This window comes from Lagenorhynchus albirostris, chromosome 15 (genome assembly GCF_949774975.1).
Source record: "Lagenorhynchus albirostris chromosome 15, mLagAlb1.1, whole genome shotgun sequence".
Taxonomy (NCBI): Eukaryota; Metazoa; Chordata; class Mammalia; order Artiodactyla; family Delphinidae; genus Lagenorhynchus; species Lagenorhynchus albirostris.
The window spans coordinates 72344663-72365000 of NC_083109.1; the positions used below are offsets into that span (position 1 = coordinate 72344663).

Genomic DNA, 20338 nt, shown 5'->3' on the forward strand with positions numbered 1-20338 from the left:
ATCGCACCTCATAAGATCGACTACTAGTCAGGTGTCCGCCCCTCTTCCGCCATCTTGCTTGTAGTCCTCGTTCCTTTTCACCTTTCCATTGTTCCTGACGAGTAGAAATGGCAACGGGAAGGCAGCAGATGGACTGCGACTCCCGTCAGGTACCACAGACGCGGAGGGTTGTGGACAGGAGGGCGTGTGAGTGCCTGGGAAGGAGGTCGGGCCGGGGAAGAAGGCCATGTTGTTTGTAGTCATCGTTCCCGCTGCCCTATGCTCTGCAACGGGGAGCCTCGGGGCAACCGGACTATAACTCCCGGCACCCTCGGCTCCCGGTTTGGCACGTCCTCCACCATCTTGTTTGTAGTCCCCGCTGGCTCCAACATCCCATTGTTCCCACGGTGGCACCAGCGTCCGCAGGACCACGAGTCCCGTCGTGCCCTGCGCGTGTTAGTCCTGGAAAGTGGAGGTGGTGGGGGAAGGAGGGGGCAGGGGGCGGGGTTCTTCTGGGAGAAGGAGGGAGTAAAGAGGAGGAGGAGGAGGGAAGGAGGAGAGAGGGGAGGGGGAAGAGAGGAGGAAGGAGGAAGGAGCTCAGGAGGGATGAGAGAGGCGGCCAGGGCCCCGGGCCGGAGCAGCGCGGGGCCGGGGGACCAGGGGGGCTGAGACACCCCAATTGCCCCCTCCCCCTTTTCCTGCCCCCTTCCATCCTTTCCTTCCAGCCTCCTGCTTGAGGAAGGGGATTTATTCAAATTTTATTTAAATCCCTATCTCCGGAGGGTCGCGCGCTGGGGGGAAGGGGAGAGGGAGGGGGCGCGCGCAGGCTGGGGGGGCGGGGCCGAGCAGCTTCCTTCACCCCCCTTTGCTCGCCCCGTAGCAGTCGGGCAGGGGGCCGCAGGCCAGGGGCGGGCCCAGGGGAGGGGGGCAGGTTACAGGGACCCCCCCCTCCCCGGGAACCGGCGGTGGGCGGGGCTTGAACCCCGGAAACGGTGCGGGGGCCCAGGCCTGGCCCAGGACCCCTGGGCCGCGGGGGCCGGGAAGGGGCCAGTTAAAGGGCCAGGGGCGCCGGGGAGAGGCGGGGCGGGGTGGGGGGAGGGGAGCTGGGACTCGGACCCCCGGACTGAGTGGGGCCCGGGCAGAAGCTGTGCACCCTGCGCCCGAGGAGCCCCCGTTGGCCTGGGGGGGCTGAGGGACTAAGCCCCCCAGAGCAGGACCTCCCCCTGGAAGGGCCGCGCCGCAGCCCGTGGGAGGGCCTCGCCCCCGGCGCCCCCCATCTCCACTCGCCGCCGTCCCGGCCTCCGCCGGAGGGAGGGGCCGAGCGCCCTCGGGGGGCCGTGGACCCCGGCGTTCTGAGCGTTTCGCGCCCCGTGCCGCCCGGCCCCCCCGCCGCCGATGGCCGCCGACCCGCCGGGAGCTGCCGAGAAGGGAGAGATGGCTCCCGGGACACGTGTGAGGTGGGTTCATGCGGCTCCTCCTCACCCCCAGACCTGGGCAGCTCCCAGTCCCATTCATCCTCCGCCCGGCCTCTCTCTACCTTACCCGCCCCCAGCCTCACCCTCTCTTTGCTCCAAACTCCTCATCTCTAATCCTCCTTCCTGTTATCTCTCAACCTTGGGGAACTGGCCTTCCTTCCTAGACCCTGCTTCCCCTTGCAGACCCCCATCCCCGCCTGCAGTCGCCGCCCTCCAAGGCCCCTCCCCTGGAGCGCTGGAGGGCCCCTTCCCCCCATGGATGGGTCTGGAAGTCCCTGGAAAGGGGGAAGCTGGGGTAAGACTCTGGCCATAAAGAGATCCTCCAGGCCTGCTGAGTCTGTATGGGATCTTGGAGGATCTGGTTTCCCTGGGAAGGGGAGCCCAAGGGATTCTAGACAATTAGGGGTGGAAAGCAGCTTGGGAAGCTGGGGTGGGGTGCACATGTAGGACTGAGCCCATCGTGAGTTCTGTGGAGATGTCAGGCTGGATTCGAGAATCCCAGGGAATCTGGGAGATTGCCCAGGTTGACCTGAGAGACCCATGAGGAGGCTGTCTTAGAGCAGACGGAGCTCTGTGGGGAGCAGAGGAGTTGAGATTTTTGGCTGAGGAGGGGCTCTGAAGCAGCATCTCAGGGAGGGTTTCCGAGCACTGGGAAGTTGGGCAACAGTGACTCTTTAGGGACTGGGTTAGGGAAGAAGGATACCATTGAATCCGGTGAGGAAATCTAGATTTTAGGGGAAGAGAGATTGGGTGTTAGTAGCTTATGAAAGAGAGAAGAGAGAGAGTAGGAAAGGTCTGGAGCTTCCACCCAGGAATCTGTGGGTATTTGGGAGCTAAATCTGGGGCATTTTAGATTGGGGAGCGCATGGGCTGGAGCACATTTGGGTAACGGGAAGAGTTGGGACCTGTCTAAGGTAACTCCACAGACAAGGAGCCCCTGGCTTTCCAAGGAGCTTTGCTGTGGGGATGTCAGTGGAGAGGGCCCATGTCCCTCTCAGTGTCCTTTTGTCCTCCCTGGCCTAGGCAGGGGGGCACGATGAAGTGTCAGAGCAGGAGTGAGCTCAGGAAGCCAGTTCTCGGGGCTCCCAGAGGGCCCGGGTGAGCTGCTTCAGGGAGAGAGCAGCCTTGCCTAGACGGAGTGGTTCCCCTCACCCCCTGCAGGAGGGACACCTTGTTCCTTGTCTCCCTGGGTAGGAAGCCAAGCTCTGGCTGCCTAGGAGTGGGGGAAGCTGCCAGGAGTCTCCCCGGCCAGGGCCCCAGTGGGCCCCTGACCTTGCCACCCTCCACCCACAGCCCTCGGCGTTGCTGACGCCCCCAATGTCGTCGAGCAGCCGGGGGCCGGGGGCCGGAGCGCGCCGACGCCGAACCCGCTGCCGCCGCTGCCGGGCCTGTGTGCGAACTGAGTGCGGGGACTGCCACTTCTGCCGAGACATGAAGAAGTTTGGGGGGCCCGGGCGCATGAAGCAGTCGTGCCTGCTCCGGCAGTGCACTGCCGTGAGTTCTGCCCCCGCCGTATCGGGCACGCCTGGGGCTCCGGGCACCTTTCCCCAGCCAGCCCCAGCACCTTTCTGGGTGGCTGGTGGTGACTCCTTAGAGTGTAATGTAAAGTTGCTGTTTGTTCACTCATTCATTCACTGGCTTGTTCAAATATTCGCCAGGCCTGTTTTTGTCCTTAGCTTCAAGCTGGGGCCAGTGTTAGGGTGTACAGAAGAATCCATCCCACGCTGTACCTTCACCTATTTCCCAACTTTCAGAGGTACAGGCCCATAGAAGGCTCAGACCCTCTCGTACCCCTTCCCAGAGCTGGCCCTGTGAATAGGTCTTTGCTTTCTTTAGCGTCCTTTCACCTGTTAGAGTGGTCTTGGATTTGAGGCCAGTCTTACCCGCTGTGTGACCTTGAGCAAATCACTTTGAACCTCAAGGTACCTTCTCTGTGAAATGTTTCCTTTGCTGAGTTGTAAAGGTTAAACAGCATGGATATGAATGTAGCTGCTACAAGGCCCAGCACACAGTAGGTATCCACGAAACATGGGTTTCCTCCCAGCTTCCTCATCCTTTGAGCTTCCCAGGGCTCCAGAGAGTGGTCCTTCCCCAGCAGCCATGAGGAGCCAGCTGCATCCTATGTCCCCCTCATGCCGCCACCTCCCTTTTTTCCTGCAGCCACTCTTTCCTTGTTGGTCTCTTTACCCCACAGCCCCTCCCTTTTCCTCCTTTCTCCCCCAACCCTTGCCTCACTTTCCTTCCTTCTTCCCCACCTGCTGCTTCCTTGAACCTGCCTCACAACCTTCTCGATGTGATTCAATATTACCACTGATTTTCCCAAACTCATGTTGTCTGAAGGCCACTCTCCTTTTTCTAGGACCAGCCAGCTGCCTTTAGTGTTCCCAGGGGTCTTGCCAAAACCGGGTTTATTGTGGGGTCCAGGGCAATCCTTGTGCTGCTCACTGAGCAAACTCAGAATCACCCCGAGCTGCTGCTGTGTTCCCTCCAGCCCTCTCTGGGTATTATTGTCACGTTTGCCTACAGTCTTCTTCCTTTCCCAAAGCCAGCTACAATTTCAGGGTCACAAAGGCCCTGGATCCAGATGCAACGATCACAGCAGTAATAACAACTATGTATCAACTACATTTCTTGCATTATCTCATTTTCATGACAGTCTTGCAAGAAAAAAATTCCTAGTCCCATTTTACAGATGGAGAGACAGAGATGTAAGGAGGTTAAATCAGTTGCTCAAGGTCATACTGCCAAAAAGGAGCAAATTCAGGATTTGACCCAATGTGGCCCACAGGTTCTGAACCTCATCCAGCAGCTGGCCAGGATCCCCAGAAAGAAGGGTCTTTCTCCTGCTGCTTGCTTTTGGGGTCCCTGACGTCCTCTCTCCCCCGACAGCCTGTGCTCCCACACACAGCTGTATGCCTCTTGTGTGGGGAGGCTGGGAAGGAGGACACAGTGGAGGGAGAGGAAGAGAAATTTGGTTTGAGTCTCATGGAGTGTACAATCTGCAATGAGATCGTCCACCCTGGCTGCCTGAAGGTGATGGCCCTGGGGACCCTGGAGGCTGGGGTAGGGCAGATGGTCGGGGAGCAAGGAGGTGGGCTAGGCTGCCTCTGAGTTTGCTGGCACCTGACATCCACTCCCTGCCCTCTGCCTGCAGATGGGGAAGGCTGAGGGTGTCATCAATGCAGAGATCCCCAACTGCTGGGAGTGCCCTCGCTGCACCCAGGAAGGCCGGACTAGCAAGGTAGGGGCTGGGGCTTGTCTGGGTGCTAGGCTCTGGGTAGGCGGGAGGTTGGGGATCTGTGCAGAACCTCACCCCCAGCTTCCATCTCCCCAGGATTCAGGTGAGGGACCAGGCCGTCGCAGGGCTGACAACGGCGAGGAGGGCGCCAGCCTGGGGAGTGGATGGAAGCTGACGGAGGAGCCGCCACTTCCACCACCCCCACCCAGGCGCAAGGGTCCCCTACCTGCTGGGCCCCCCCCAGAGGACGTGCCTGGGCCCCCCAAAAGAAAGGAAAGGGAGGCAGGGAATGAGCCCCCTACCCCAAGGAAAAAGGTGAGCCAGGGAGCATGCTCACTAGGTCCAGCCTAAGGGATTCTGGGAGCTGTAGTCCTGTTCCTTTTAGAGGGGAGTGGGCCCTGGGAGATAGTGCTTCATGGGTTTCCCCCAGGGATTGTAGGGAGATGTAGTTCAGGAGTTGTTGGTGGGAGGATGGTGCGTGCTCAGTATGGTGGAGAGGTACAGGTGAGAGGCAAATGGCACTGGACAGGAAAGCTTTGGGTGCTTTAGGGAAGAGGCAGAGAGCATGCTCAAATTAGCTACTGCAGAGGAGGAAGGAGGGGCTGGAAAGGGCCTGAGGGGGAAGAAAGAGGAGATGAGAGCATGCTCAGTGAGCCAAGATACTGGTTACAAGGTGAGCATGCTCAGAGTTCTCCCTGAGATGGGGGCTTCTGGGATTTGTAGTCTAAGAGGAGAGCATAGATCTTAGTTTTGTGGACAGTGTGGGGCTAATGGCATCTGTCCCTTTCCCCCTATCTCCTTCTTGCCTTGGTAGGTGAAAGGAGGCCGAGAGAGGCACCTGAAGAAGGTGGGTGGAGATGCCTGCCTCCTCCGAGGATCGGACCCAGGCGGCCCCGGCCTTCTGCCCCCCAGGGTTCTGAATCCAAGCCAGGCTTTCTCGTCCTGCCACCCTGGGCTCCCTCCCGAGAACTGGGAGGTGTGCCGGGGACCTCCTCCCTCCCCTTCCCACCTTTCCTTGCCCCACCCTCCACCCTGAAGACAGAAATCTGTCCCTTCCTGCCTACGTTGTCCTGCCCCAGCCCCACTTGGCCATGATGGGCATTTGGGCCTCTGGGAAGAGTGGAGGGGGAGAGTGGGTTGGGGCCAGGCCACAAGAGCCCCGGATTTCCCAAGAACCCTTGGGGTATCATCTGACCCATTTGCCTTGTCTTTCCAGACCTTAAAGGGGAAAGAACTGAGTTCAAATCCCTGTTCAGCCACTGACTCCCTGATTGGTCTTGGCAACTTGTCAGCTGCTCTGAGCCTCAGTTTCCTCATCTGTGAAATGGAGATGATACTACCTCCCTTACCCCATCTATGCCACCGAGCTGTTTAATGACATTAAAGTAAACGAGCTTTGTAAACTGAAAATGTACTAGATTCTAGGGAAATAAGGCCCAGAGAGGTTTAAAGACTTGTCCAACGTCACACAGCAAAGCTAGAATTCAGATGCCACTTTGCACTGACACATTGAATGCCAGGGTCTGCCTGATTGTGTTCAAATTCTGCCTCTGCCATTTATCAGTTTGTAACCTTGGGCAAGTCCCATAGTCTCTGAGCCTAAGTTTCCTCATGTCTAAAAAGAGTGGCCCAAGTTGCCCACTCCATCCCAGCACTGTGAGGATGTCATGTGTCAGGTTGGGAGGCTCCACCCAGGGCCAGACAGTCATTGTTACTCTTACATCATTGAAGAGACACTTGAAATTGTCTGGTCCAGCGTTCCATGTTGTAGATGATGAGAAAGGGGCTTCCCAATGTCACACAGAATGGATAGCCCAGCCAGTACTCAAAACTAGACCTGTATGTGTTCTCCACACCTCACTGCTTTTGGAAACTCATAAGCTAGTGAGACCCATAAGACTTAATTCTTTGGATCAGTGCCTTCATGTGACAGATAAGGAAAGTGAAAAGTCCAGAGAGGGCCATGGCTTGCCTGAGGCCTCATGTCACTCAGGAGCAGAGCCAGGGCTGGAACTCAGGACTGTCCCTCGGGCCGTTCATCCCTTGGTGACTCCTCAGGGATAGGGGGTGGGGAGGTATGTGTCAGGCCCTAGAACAGCCTTCCTCTCTCCCCGCAGAAACCAAAGCCGCCTTTGGCCTCTGCGGAGGGCCCGGCGGTGCCGTCCCCATCACCCCAGAGGGAGAAGCTAGAGCGTTTCAAGCGGATGTGCCAGCTGCTGGAGCGGGTGCCTGACACCTCCTCGTCCTCGTCAGACTCCGACTCGGACTCCGACTCGTCAGGCACATCCCTGAGTGAGGATGAGGCTCCTGGGGAGGCCCGGAATGGGCGACGGCCAGCCCGGGGCAGCTCAGGCGAGAAGGAGAACCGCGGGGGGCGGCGGGCTGTGCGCCCTGGCAGTGGGGGACCCCTCCTCAGCTGGCCCCTGGGCCCCGCCCCCCCGCCCCGGCCCCCACAGCTGGAGCGGCACGTGGTGCGGCCCCCACCTCGAAGCCCCGAGCCCGACACGCTGCCTCTGGCTGCCGGATCCGACCACCCCCTGCCCCGAGCCGCCTGGCTTCGAGTCTTCCAGCACCTCGGGCCCCGAGAGCTATGCATTTGCATGCGAGTCTGCCGGACTTGGAGCCGCTGGTGAGTGGCCTGGACAGGCCTGGATTCCATTGCCCACACGCTCCTCGCTTGCTGTGTGACCTGTAACAGATCCCAGAGCCTCCCTGGGCCTTGTTTTTGTAATGATAATGTTTCTGCAGGATGTACATACTGCGGTGTGGTACTTCCGTGTTGACTATGTACAGGTTGCTTTTTATATATGAGGTCACTGAACCCTCACAACTTTGTGAGGTGGGTACTGTTATCCCATTCTTCAGATGAAGCTGAGGTCAAGGTCATGTGGAGAGGAAGCAGTAGAACCAGGAATTTGAGCCCAGTCCTTCTGGCTCCAGAACCCTTCCTCTTAATAACTGTCATTTATGAGTGCTTAGTACGTGCCAAGCATAGTGCTGACTGCTGTGCCTGCCTCATCTCACTTGCTTTTCACCTCCCTCTGCTGAGGACAGTCTTATTATTGGTCCCACTTACCCATAAGAAAGCCCTTTGCCGAGTGGCCTCTGTCCTCCCAGAGGCAGCCATATTTGGGCCTCCTGATACTGCTTGGAACTTCTCTGTGGCCTGGAGCCACCACCAGCACCCTCTGCCTACCCTCCTCCCATCTCCCCACTGCTTTCTTTTCTTTTTTTTTTTTTTTTGTGGTACACGGGCCTCTCACTGCTGCAGCCTCTCCCGTTGCGGAGCACAGGCTCCGGACGCTCAGGCTCAGATGCCATGGCTCACGGGCCCAGCCGCTCCACGGCATGTGGGATCTTCCTGGACCGGGGCACGAACCCGTGTCCCCTGCATCGGCAGGCGCACTCTCAACCACCGCGCCACCAGGGAAGCCCCTCACTGCTTTCTGAGTCTTGTTTCTACAGAAATGGTGGTCATCTTCCCAAACCCCTGGTCTTCCTCTTTGGTCCTGCCCTTGGCAACCCCCCCACCTCTCCATCAAACTCCTACAACACTCCTCCCTCCATACCCCCCCCCCAAAAAAAAGAGCACATAGAGGCTTGCTGCATGTTGACAAACCTTCGTTCACTTTCATGTTCCCATGAAACTGTTTAGGGCAGATACTGTATCTGTTTCAGCTTCATGTTCTCAGCACAGGACAAAGGGTAGTGTAGGTGCTCAAAAAACATTTTATTAAATGAGTAAATCCAGACTCTTTCCCAGGCCCTTACTGTGGGCCAGGCATCCTGTTGGGCACCTTGTAAACATTAGCTGATGTGTTCCTCATAATAACAGCCCTGCGAGGTGGGGGAATGAGGGACACCTGAAAGCACAGTGCAGTTAGTGGCTGACCTCAAACCCCAGTCCTTTTCCTAAGGATTTTGGGGTGCTTGTTCATACTTTCTGGTCTCTGTGGAAGCTATATAGCTAAGAAGAGAGGAAGGTAGGCTCTGGAGGTAAATTACCTGTAGGTGAATTACTCTTTCTCTGATGAGCTGTATGCTATCGGGCTAGTTCCCTTAACTTCTCTATGCCTCAATTTCATCATCTGTTAAAACAGGGGAACCAAGGCATTTACTTCCTAGTGTTTTTGTAAGCTAATATACATAAAAAAATTGAGGACAGTACTTAGGAAAGAGAAACTTCTCAGTGCCTTAACAGCAATCGTTATTACTCACTCAGCTACAAATATTTACTGAAAGCATAGACTTTTACATCCTCAGAACACAGATCTGTGCCCTTGAAGAGCTCCCAGTCAAACTGCAACATAGAAGCAAATAGTTACAGCAGTTGCTGGGGATCACCACCCTTGCCTCAAGTAATAATTGCGGAAATGTTTGCTGAGGCCTCTTCATCAGGGCCAGCCCTGTGTTTGGCACGTGGGATCCAGAGCTTTAAGAGGACCTGATTTCTACCTCAAGGGGAGACTTGTGACTGGAGGCGGACGAAGCAGAGAAGCTGGACTGGACGGTGGTTTCCAGCTTGGGCCCTGGAGTCTGGCACCCATGGGTGTCATCAGCTGTGATTCCTGCACTTCCTGGATGAAATGGCCATGGTTGGATAACTATACCTATCAAGGACTCCCTTTTCCTGTCTGTAGTCCGGGTTCATATCAATACCTTGTAGGGATAAAATGAGGTGGTTCTAGCAAAACACTCAGCACAGTACCTGAAGGGTGCTAAACACTCGATAAAGTAGTGGCTTTTGATGAGAAGGATGAGGGGAAGGCGGAGCAAGGGCCTGTGTGGGGCACAGTGGGACCAGTCAGGAGGCTCTGCCAGCGTAGGCACAGAAGCAGGGGCAGTGAGGATGGAGAGGAGGGACTGGAGTTGGGAACTTTTTAAGAAGCAGAATGGCTTGGATTTGGTGACTAAATGGCTGTGGGGGCAGCAGGGTGACTCTCAACTGAGTTTCTGGTCCATGAGCCTGGGTGGGCAGCAATGCCATGGCCCAGGCTTGGGAGTACTGAGGAGGGGCAGGTTCCGGGATAAAGCCAAGAGCTCAGATTTGCCGTGTTTGGTCTGAAAGGCCTTTGAGCCAGTCAGGAACAAACAGGAGAGAGAGCAGCTGGATGTACAGGTCTGATGCTTAAAAGAAATATCCAAGTTCGGGAGTTTGTAACCTATAGGTAGCGACTTCAAGGAAGAGGGCAGAAATCAGAATGTCAGCATTTGTGAGTTAGAGAAAGAACAGGCAGAGAGAGATCGAGGGCACAAGTGTGTCCTGAAGGAGAGAGGTTGAGGAAGGAGTGAGTGACGAGCAGGGTCGGGTGTTGACGAGAGGTCATGAGAGGCCAAGGACTAGAAGTGGCAGTTGGATTTCGCTACAAGGAGGCGTTGATATCTTTGGCTGTGCTACGTGGGGGTGAGGGCACTGGAGCCAATTCGCCTGGAGTTGAGGTTGGACTTGATCTGTTTGTTCTCTGCTGTGTCCCTAGTTTCTAAGGTACGTGGCATACAGTAGGTACTGAAAAAACACTTGTTGAATGAGTGAATGAATGAAAGTGAGGAAATCAGGATAGAATGTGGAAAGAGGTAGTGAAGGTGGAGTGGGAGAGAAATTTGTAGGTGGGAGAGCAGGAGGTTGCAGGCTTTCCTGTCTGGTGCCTTTCATCTTCTCTTGGAAACGGGCGGCAGAGTGATCTGCCCAGGTGAGCGGAGGGAGGGCGGGTGGACAAGGCCTGGGGGAGCTGCTGAGTCGCAGGGAAGAGGGTTGGGACTTTGGAGGAAATGAGCAAGGAAGGAACTAGACCCCAGGTTCAAGGCAGTTAGGGTTAGGAGTAAAGACTTAGAGGTGGACAGATTGGAGGACAGCGGTGGCAGCAGGGAGTCCAGAGAGCTGAGAAGGAAGAACTGTCTTCGGTTGGAGCCAGGAGGCTGTGCATTCCTTACAGGTGGCAGTTTGGGCTGGTCTGGCTCTGTGGCCCCAGAGGGCCTCTGCAAGAGGGAGGTTTTGTACTCGAATTTGGGGATTTGGAGGTGGGCTTAGTAGGGTGCTGACTTGGTCAGGGGTGTTGAGTCAGGGGGAAAGGGAATGGGGTAAGGCATTTGAACATAAAGTTCTACCTCCCCTGGCTTGATGTATGCTTTGGCCTCAGACTTCTTCTGACCTCTTGCCTAAGTGTCATTCTCTAGTCTAGAAGGAACTTGGCCATGGCTCCCTGTCACTTTCACAACGAACTTCCACCGTCCCGTTGGACATCTGGACACCCACAGTGACTACACTAAACACTTTTTCTTTTTAGAGAAGCCCTTCAGAAGGGTCCTGCACTATCTCCCTTCTTCTTTTTTTTAACGTCTTTCATTTAATTTTTTTCAATCATTGTTTTAAAAAAATGGAAGTATAGTTAATTTCCTCTCCCTTCATTTATGCAGCAAACCTTTGAAATAAGTGCTGCCTTTACCCCATTTTATGGTATGGAAAGCGGAGGCCCAGAGAGAGCAAGTGACTTGCCTAAGGTCACTCAAAGCACAGAGGTGGCAGAGCTGGGATTTAGATCCCCATGGCTCACACTCCTCACCTCTGAGCTCTATGGCCACAGCCGTCCAGCCTGGCATTCCAGCCCTCCTTGCCACGGCACCCCTACCCTGGGCCTCCTCTAGCCTCACCCCTGCCTCTTCTCCACTTCAGAATTCAGGCTCTCGACCCAGACTAGCCTGGTTTACAACCTGGCTCTGTTACCACTAATAGCTGTGGGACGTTGAATAAGTCTCTTAACCTCCCTGGGCCTCATTTTCCTTACCTCTAAAAAGGAGACTAGTATTTACCTCCTAGGGCTGTTGTGAGGTTAAATGCTTAGTGCACAGAATGCAGTAAACCCTCAGTGAACACCAGATGTTAGTGCTAGAGTGACTGTCATCGTCATCCTCATCGTTAAGGGGAGATGATGAATTGCCCTTTGTTCCTGCTGCCTCAGGTTCTCAGAGCTCTCCGTTTTCTCTCTGTGCACTGGGCCTGGATACTGGTTCTTCCTCATCTGGAACTCACATCATCTTCCTCCCCTCACCGGAATAACTACTGCCTTCCTTTTTTTTTTTTTTGCCGTGCTGCATGGCAGGCAGGATCTTAGTTCCCCGACCAGGGATCAAACCCGTGCCCCCTGCAGTGGAAGCTCAGAGTCCTAACCACTGAACCGCCAGGGAAGTCCTAACTACTGCCTTCCTTAAAGTCTCAGATCAGGCATTGTCTCCCTGGGAAGCTCCCCCTCCCAGTTTCTCATTGACTCTTATCATGTTCCTTGTTGCCTTACTTACTGTGGACTTAGCTGATACTCCCCTGTTTTCTCACTGTTCCATGCCTGGACACTTAGTATCAGTAGGGCCCTCAGTGACTGTTGGCTGCCACTCTGAGGTTTAAACCCAGTGTTCTGGTCATCTAAGGGCAAAGGGACAAATTAGCTACAGCCAGGAAAAGTCAGGAGAGACTTCCTGGAAGAGGAAGCACTGGAGCTGAGCCCTGAGTGATCTGGGGTGGATGGCATTTCTGTCAGTCACACATGTGTCAAAATGCGTTGGCACCAAACAGTGTGTGTCTATAGGCGGGCAGGTGGTTTGGCCTGGCTCTTGTGGAGTACGATATAGAAACAGTTGGTGGCCTATGTGTGCCCCCAGGGGGAAGGGTTCCCTTCTAGCCGTGGAAGATACAGGAGGGCTTCAAGGTGGTGGCGGCAGTTGAACTGGAACTCAGGACTGGGTTCGGAGTGAGCAGAGAGATTTTGGATGGAGTAGGATGGAGAAAAGGACCTAGGGGCAGAAGCTGGGTTGAAGGTGGGTTACTTTGGGGTTTGTTTTTTTCCTTTTCCTTTTTAGAATTGGAGAGATTTGCAAATGTTTATTGGTTGAGTGGACGGAACCAGGAGAGGGAGAGGCTAGAATGCTAGAAGAGGGGGGAAATGGTAGGAGGTGACAGGTGGGACAGAGGGGTGGAGTTGTTCAGACTGAAGGCTTAGTGTCTGTGCTTCCAACTTTCCCAGAAATGTCACCCGGGACTCTGGAGTGTGCCTGGCAGTTGTAAGTGGCACAAAAACATGGCTTAATCCTTCCATTATTGATAGTTTTGAAAAGGAAATCTCTCCATTGGGTGCTATTACATCTTTAACACCTTTCTAATACTTATCTCCCTGTTTAATAAAAATAGTCTTTAGATAGTAGCCAAGAGCCACAGAAACACCTAGCTAGAATTTAGTAACCCTGGCCTGTTATTATGGTGTTTATTTCTAAGGGTAACATATTTATGTGAAACAATACTGGTTTTAAGTTCAAAGAGGGGAATCAATTTAAACATAAATTCATGTTCTGCAGATGAGTGGATAGCGAATGACTAGAGTTTGAGCATCACTGCCCCAGCCCAGGGCTTCTTGAAGGGAAAGCCTCCAGAATGGGGGCTGGGAGAGAGATAAGAGACAGCTTCCCGCATCCCTGCTCACCCCTGCTGCTTCTGACACAGTTCATCTAGCCCAGTGGGAATTTCCTGACATGGCTTTGAACTACTGTACTAGAAGAAACTTTTCAAACTGAGTCTTGAGGAACTTCAGTGTACTACAAAGTATTAGTAGATGACCTTGGGAGAGATGGGGAAGGGTTCCCTGGTAAAATAAGTTTGGGAAGCCCTTTTCCAGGTCTCTGCATGTTGGCCTAGTCAAGGCTCTCAGAAATGCTGGGGTCAGGATCAAACAAACCTGTTTCACTTTGTTGAGGCCTCATTCGTCTTTGTAGTTTCAATACCTGGGACCTACTAGGCCTTCCATAAACACTGACTGAGTGTATAAATGGGAAGCCATAAATGAGGTGTGTTGTAGGGGGTGCTCTGTGGGAGCTTTGAGTGGTTCACAGTGGCTTGGCATCATCCATTCATGCAACAGATGTGCAACAGGTAATGTCCTATGCACCTGGCCCAGTGCTGGGCACTGGGGCTGCTGAGGGGAAGAAGCCAGGGCTGCCCTCGTGGAGCCTCCATTCTAGTTGGAGGGATACAGTAATCAAAGAGAGACTAGGGCTGTAAGTCAAGCCTTGGGCAGCTGGTCCTCAGGATGGGCAGACGCGAATCAAGGGCAGAAATTAATAGAGGATGAGAAGTGCCCACAGCCACCATAAGAAGCCCAGGGTAGGGATGGGGCGCTGCTGAAAGATCTCTTTGGGGCTCCATCAAATACGGTGTGTGTGTGGGGGTGTCTTTGGCAGAACGGCAGAACGCTTTAGCAGCTGTTAAGTCCCACTAACTATAGTAACCCCATTTGAGCTTACAACAACCTTGTGGGCAGGCTGAGTCTGGACTGTCATCTCTACAAGGCCTCTGAGGCTGAGAGAGAGGAGTGAACTTGCCCGAGGTCTCACATCCAGTTAGTGATGGAATTGACCCCTGAGCCCAATGCTCTTGGCCTGGGTCCTGGGGCTTCCTGTCCTCCCCGCTATCTTATATGGACCAGGAGAGAGCTGGGGTGAACCGGTTAGCATGGGGGTGGGGAATTGTGGGCTCCCTGAGAGCTGAGGACTGAGGTCTCTGTCTTCCCCTTGTGGCCGACAGGTGCTACGACAAGCGTCTGTGGCCTCGAATGGACCTGAGCCGGCGGAAGTCACTGACCCCGCCCATGCTTAGTGGTGTGGTTCGTCGCCAGCCTCGAGCTCTGGACCTCAGCTGGACAGGTGTCTCCAAGAAGCAGCTCATGTGGCTTCTGAACCGACTGCAAGGTAGTGCCAGGTGGTGAGGTGGGACTGGGGGGAGGAGGGGGACAGGCCTAGGACGGAGTCCTCCTAGCACCAGTTTCCCGTCGCCCCCAGGCCTGCAGGAGCTGGTGCTCTCTGGCTGCTCCTGGCTCTCCGTCTCTGCCCTGGGTTCAGCCCCACTGCCGGCCCTGCGGCTCCTGGACCTCCGCTGGATCGAGGATGTTAAAGACTCCCAGCTCCGAGAGCTGCTGCTGCCTCCGCCAGACACCAAACCAGGTGCAGCCTCTGTTCACTCCTTTGTAGAAGGGGTCAGACAAGGTGGGGGTATGAGGCTTCCAAGGTCTCTTCTGACTCCTGCTAGGTATTAAAGGATTTGAAGAAAGGACAGGATACATGAGTTTGAGTAGACAGGCCCTGCTTGGCCATTGTTCATTCATTCACTCTCCTGCTGTGTGCTGGGCCCTGTGGTCAGAGCTGAGGGAACAGGATGAGGAGGATGTAGCCCCTGTCTTCTAGGGGGAAGATGATTATGGGATGAAACACATACAGGACAGGAGGATGACACAATTCTGGGAGAAGCCAGGGGATTGTGGGTGAAGTCTCTGGGTGTGGCGGGCACTACTGGAGAGCCTTCGCTAGAGGGAGCAGCGGTGACCGCTGTGGAAGAATGCAGGCCCAATGTGGCTGGTCAGTTCCATGTGTCAAGAGGAGCCAGAAATAAGGATTTTCTGTGAAATATCCTGGTTTTTAAATGATGGCAATTAATTCAGATTCTTTTAAAATTCATGTGTGGACCCAGCAAAACCATGACTGAGCAACAGATTTGGCCCCTAGATCCTCTTGTCCTACAGTGAAAGGGTAAGGATTTTGCTGAGGGAACAGAGCAGAAAGAGAGAGCCAGTTGACTTGGGAGGTTGTGTGGCGGTGGTAGTTTCATTTCCCAAGTCAGACCAGCCACCTCTTCACCTGGTCAGGCCCAAGTCACCTGGTCAGGCCCAGACCTCTTCACCTGGTCAGGCCCAAGTCCCCCGCCAGGTAAAGTCAGCTTTATGGCACACATAGTTCTGGGTCCGGCCCTATGTAGGGCCCTGGAGACCTCAAACTGAGTCAGACCCATTCCCCGCCCGGGTGGAACCCCAGTCATGCGGAAGAGAGAGACTCAGAAGTAGAAGGTTATGGCGTGACATGGTGGGAGCTGTGGTCGGGGGGCGGGGGGCAAGTGGTGGGCAGGAAGGCAGTGAGAGAAGCCCTCCCTGAGGGGGTGCTATTTGAACTGAGTCCTGAAAGGGACAGCGTTTTCCCAGGGAGTGTGAGGCAGGAATAAACAGTTTTACGGGATGTGAGAACCATATTGGCAAAGGGGGATGTTGGGAACTGAGGCTGGTCAGGTGAGCACAGGCCTGGTCACTTTGGGGGTCATATGGAGGCGTGAGGTGGGGATGCTGAGGCCTGGGGCTCTTTGTCTAGCTCTAGCCAGGAGATGGGATACTCACGGCATCTTCTCTGGCCCCCACCAGTCTGTTCTCCATAATGAAGCCGGTGAACTATCCAGAAGGTCAGATCTGTCCACGTCATCCCATGTTCTACACTCGTTCTCATTGCTCCCTGGTGGTCTTTGGATGAAGATCAGTATTTTACCACAGTCGATAAAGCCTGGTCTGGCTCCCACTGACCTATGGTGTCCTTACACTTCAGCCTCCTTGCCAAGTGTCCTCCAGCCCCAGGGCCTTTGCCCACTCCTCTTTGCTTAGAATGCTCTATCCTCCTTCACCTGATGAACACCTAATTGTCTTTCAGGTCTCAGCGTAAATGTCACTTCCTCCTAGAAGCCCTCCATGATCTTATCCCCCATTGAGATTACAGTCCCTCTTTTAGAGAACAGTCCCCTCCCAGCATATCACTGTACAGTTGTGAAATGATTTGGTTAAAATTAGTTTCCTCCCACAAGATTCTTAAGCTCTGTGAGGGTGAGGACCATCCGCTCACCCCAGCACCTTGCTTTCACAGCTCTCTTTCATGGCTCCCTTCTTCCCACCCCATACTCCTCCACAGCAGTCTTGGAAGGGGAGTAGAGGAAGAACTAGGATTTTTCCCATTTTCTGGATGAGGCCCCAGGGGCCCAGAGGGGTTGAGAGCCAGACCTGAGCACCCACCCACTGCCCACTCTTACTGGAGTTGGACCGAGCATTGGGAACAGTGCGTTCCAGGAGGTGAGAAAGTGCCGGTTATCTGGCAGACTGACTCCATCTCCTCCTGCTTCAATTCACTTCAGTCTAAGCCCCTTTCTCAGGAGCTTGCAAAGGTGAGCTGTCCAGGCCTCCAAGGCCTAAATTCTCGTTGGGACTTTACACCCACCTTTATCATCTTGGCTCCCTGGCTTCGTGCAGCATTCCTGGAGCAAAACAAAGTTTTCCTACTTCCTTGCTTTTGCCCCTGCTGTTCTCTGCCTAGCTACGCTTCCCTCCCATGTTCCCTCTCCACATGTTCAAATGCTTAAAGGCCCACCTCAGTGAAATCCTCCCTGACGCCCACTTCTCCCGCCCCAGCCACATGTGACCTCTCTTTCCTCTGCTTCCCTCTATTGGCTCTTAGCTGTGGCCCGAGATTGAGGGCATCTGCAGATATATCCCCTTTCCAGGCTCTCAGCTCCGCAAAGAAAAAAAAAAAAGACGTAGAATTCAGAGATTGCCAAGTCAGGTGCCCACAGACTTGGTGGCCTGGCAGGTTGCAGAAGTGGTGGGCTTGGTGCAGGACGTTAGGGAGTACACCATGCAGCTTTCATCATCAGGTGAAAGGGGTAGCCCAGTGATGACAGAGCTGACAATTTTTCAAGGAAAAGCTCCACATCAAAAATTTCTTTATAAAAATGTCATTTTGGGAATTCCATGGCAGACCAGTGGTTAAGACTCCAAGCTTTCACTGCTGAGGGCCCAGGTTCAATCCTTGGTCGGTGAACTAAGATCCTGCAAGCCACGTGGAGTGGCAAAAAAAAAGAAAAAAAAGTCCTTTTATGTAGCATCAGTCCCAGAGAAAATTTTTAGCACTATGCAGACACCATAGAACACTTGTGTAGGCTAGCTTCCTGACTTTGTGACATCTGATCTAGTTTATTTAGGGGCTAGGCTGGTGTCTGGGAAGCAGAGAGCGCTGTGGGAAGAGTTTGGACTTAAGAGTCACAAGGCCTCGTGTCCTGGCTCTGTTAATTCAGATCTTGGATAGATTGTTTAGTGATTTGAAGCCTCAGTTTTCTCATCTGTAAACAGGAATGATGATCAGAGAACTTGTTTCCCAAGGCTGTGGTTCTTAAAGTGTGGTCTCTGGACCAGCAGCTCAACATTGCTGGAGAACTTGTTTTTTTTTGTTTGGTTGTTTTTTTTTGGCCACACCAGGCGGCATGCGGGATCTTAGTTCCCCAATCAGGGATCGAACCCTGCAGTGGAAGCACACAGTTGTAAACACTGGACTGCCAGGGAATTCCCTGGAGAACGTATTAGGAAAATAAACTCTGAGGCCCCACCTTAGACTACCTGAACTCTGGGGGCGGGGCCAGCTGCCAGGGAGATGCAGAAGCCTCTCCAGTTGGAGAGCCACTGGCCTAGGAGCAGGCAGCCACTTAGTTGGTGCCTGGCCCACGGTGCATGCTCAAGCAATGGCTGCTGGTGCACCAAGGGAGTTAAGTTACAAAAACCAAAAACGGAAATGCAGGATTGTGGTAGATACAATAAATGGAAAGCTTTGGGTGCAGAGATAAGGGGTGGGTGCTCTTCTACCCTGGAGATAGAGGAAGAGGAGACCTCTGAGCTCAGACCAGAAAGCCAGGGACCCTGGCCAGGCAGGGGATTGAGCACAGGTGGCCCCAGGCAGAATCTCTTGGGGTAGGGTCCCCTGTGGAGTTTGGCCCAAGTATTTGGCGGGGAGAGAGAGGAGTTTGGAGCTGAGACGGGTGAGATCTTGTAGGAACTGGAATGTTCTACCAAGGAGATTGGACTTCTCTGAGGTGCCCTTGGAAAGTTTTTAGCAGAGGAGGGATGTGGTCTCATTTGCATTTGAGAACGGCTCTCTTTGGATGAGTGAGTGAGGAGGCTGGGGCAGGAGTTCAGGCAGGAGTGGTGTCGCCCCAGTGGTGAAGGGATCCAGATGGGGACTCCACTGATCGTGGAAGGAGAGAGATGTGCCAGAGGAGCCTGCTGGGATGGCAGTTCCATCGGGGATGTCATTTGTTGGATGAGTGGCTACATATTGAGCACCTATGCCCCAATTCCTGGGCACAGAGCAAGAACAAGACAGACAGAAATTCTTGCCTTCATGGAAGTGACATTCTAGTGGGACAAGAGGAAAAATATATAATACGTCAGATGGTGAGAAAAAGAGGGAAAAGTGCAGGGAAGGGGTTTGAGTATGTGGAATGTTGCAGTTTCAGGTGGAGTAATCATGGAAGGCCTCCTTGAGGAGGCAGTGTGAGCACTGGACAGATGAAATGATGTCGAGTTGTGTGTGTTTGGGGGAGAAGAGCAAGCCACATAGAGAATGCAAGTCGAGGTTCTCTTATAGTGGGAGCAGGTTTAGGGGGTGGTGAGGGATGAGTGTGGAGACACAGCTGGTGCAGGGATGGCAGCAGCCAGGAGGCTGACCTCTTCTCTGCGTGCCCAGGGCAAACGGAGAGCCGTGGGCGGCTGCAGGGGGTAGCTGAGCTGCGCCTGGCCGGCCTGGAGCTGACGGATGCCTCCTTGCGGCTTCTGCTGCGCCACGCACCCCAGCTGAGCGCCCTGGACCTGAGCCACTGCGCCCACGTTGGGGATCCCAGCGTCCACCTCCTCACGGCCCCCACCTCCCCGCTCCGAGAGACCCTGGTGCACCTCAACCTCGCCGGTAAGCGTGGTCCCTTGTCTGTCCATCCTGCTAACCTCTTGGTCCCTGTGGTCCATGCCCACCCGCTACTCACCTTCCTGGTCTCAGCTGCCATTGCCCCATCCCCAGGTTGCCACCGCCTCACGGACCACTGCCTCCCGCTGTTCCGCCGCTGCCCGCGCCTACGCCGCCTAGACCTGCGCTCCTGCCGCCAGCTCTCCCCTGAAGCTTGTGCCCGGCTGGCAGCCGCCGGGCCCCCTGGCCCCTTCCGCTGCCCAGAGGAGAAGCTGCTTCTCAAGGACAGCTAGTTGGGTGCCCCCCACCCTCCCCCAGGACTCATCAGGAGCCTGGACCTCAGGCCTTCATTTCACCCCTGCCAGGAGGCCAGGTTCCCCACCTCATGACTAGGGATTCCTGCCCAGGGACTTGAGCCAGCCTCCCCCGCTCTACCCCCTGCACTGATATCTCTGGGGGTCTCTCTTTCCCATCCCCTCCCCCTTCCACCTGCTTCATTGTCCATTCCCTGGGGGGAGTGGGTCAGAGGTACTGGGGGGTGCTGAGCCAAAGGGATGGTGGGAGGGGGGCAGAGGTGCAAGTCTGAGGGAGGGAGAATGGGGAAAGGGTATCTGCACACAGGATACTGGGAGCCAGGGGGCTGGGGGAGGTGGAGGATGGGCGGGGGGGTGGGGGGCGGGCAGAAAGCAGACCACCAAGGGTTCAGGGAACAAAGACCAGATACTTGGAGTTGGGGGGTGGGGGGGGGCCCGAAAAGGGAAGCCAGAGGAGCAATTGGGGATCCAGACGTCGGAGATGAGGGGATTCGGGGAGCCAGGGGAAAGGCAGGGCTGAGTGAGGGGTGGGGGCAGGAGCACCCCCTCGGGGTCACCCCTCTCCTTCCTCCCTCCCCAGATTTCAGTTCCTTCCCCCCAGCCCTGACTCCTTGAACGTCACTGACAATGGCAGCTATTGTGAGGAGTGGGGGCTGCGGGCCTACCCGCTGTTCGGCGCGGCCCTGGGGAGCGGTGAGGGGTACCCCAGCCCCCTACCTGCCTCCCCGCACTATACTTGAACATTCATCTGTACTGAAGTGTTACTT

The 20338-nt window shown here is 54.9% G+C and overlaps 1 protein-coding gene across 3 annotated transcripts; it reads left to right on the forward strand.

Annotated features, from left to right (window-relative positions):
* The first annotated feature begins 832 nt into the window (after positions 1-832).
* FBXL19 (F-box and leucine rich repeat protein 19) lies at positions 833-19818 on the forward strand. Of its 3 annotated transcripts, none has more exons than XM_060123383.1 (11): positions 833-1436; positions 2748-2948; positions 4344-4487; positions 4609-4695; positions 4789-5007; positions 5507-5668; positions 6810-7321; positions 14255-14418; positions 14509-14670; positions 19045-19263; positions 19372-19818. In XM_060123383.1, the coding sequence occupies exons 2-11, from the start codon at positions 2772-2774 to the stop codon at positions 19548-19550; spliced, it is 2025 nt and encodes a 674-aa protein (XP_059979366.1). In that variant the 5' UTR covers positions 833-1436; positions 2748-2771; the 3' UTR covers positions 19551-19818. The 3 variants fall into 3 exon arrangements, with proteins under 3 accessions (XP_059979366.1, XP_059979367.1, XP_059979368.1); XM_060123384.1 differs by having other exon boundaries at positions 5507-5539; XM_060123385.1 differs by lacking the exons at positions 833-1436; positions 2748-2948; positions 4344-4487; ... (1 more) ...; positions 4789-5007; positions 5507-5668 and adding an exon at positions 5737-6077.
* The last annotated feature ends 520 nt before the right edge of the window (positions 19819-20338 follow it).

Bases quoted from the DNA above. Each gene is read 5' to 3' on its own strand.
- FBXL19 (XM_060123383.1), top strand. From the start codon at position 2,772: ATGTCGTCGAGCAGCCGGGGGCCGGGGGCCGGAGCGCGCCGACGCCGA. The intron at 4,488-4,608 runs GTGATGGCCCTG...CTCTGCCTGCAG, and splicing joins TCCACCCTGGCTGCCTGAAG to ATGGGGAAGGCTGAGGGTGT. The intron at 19,264-19,371 runs GTAAGCGTGGTC...CCCCATCCCCAG, and splicing joins GGTGCACCTCAACCTCGCCG to GTTGCCACCGCCTCACGGAC.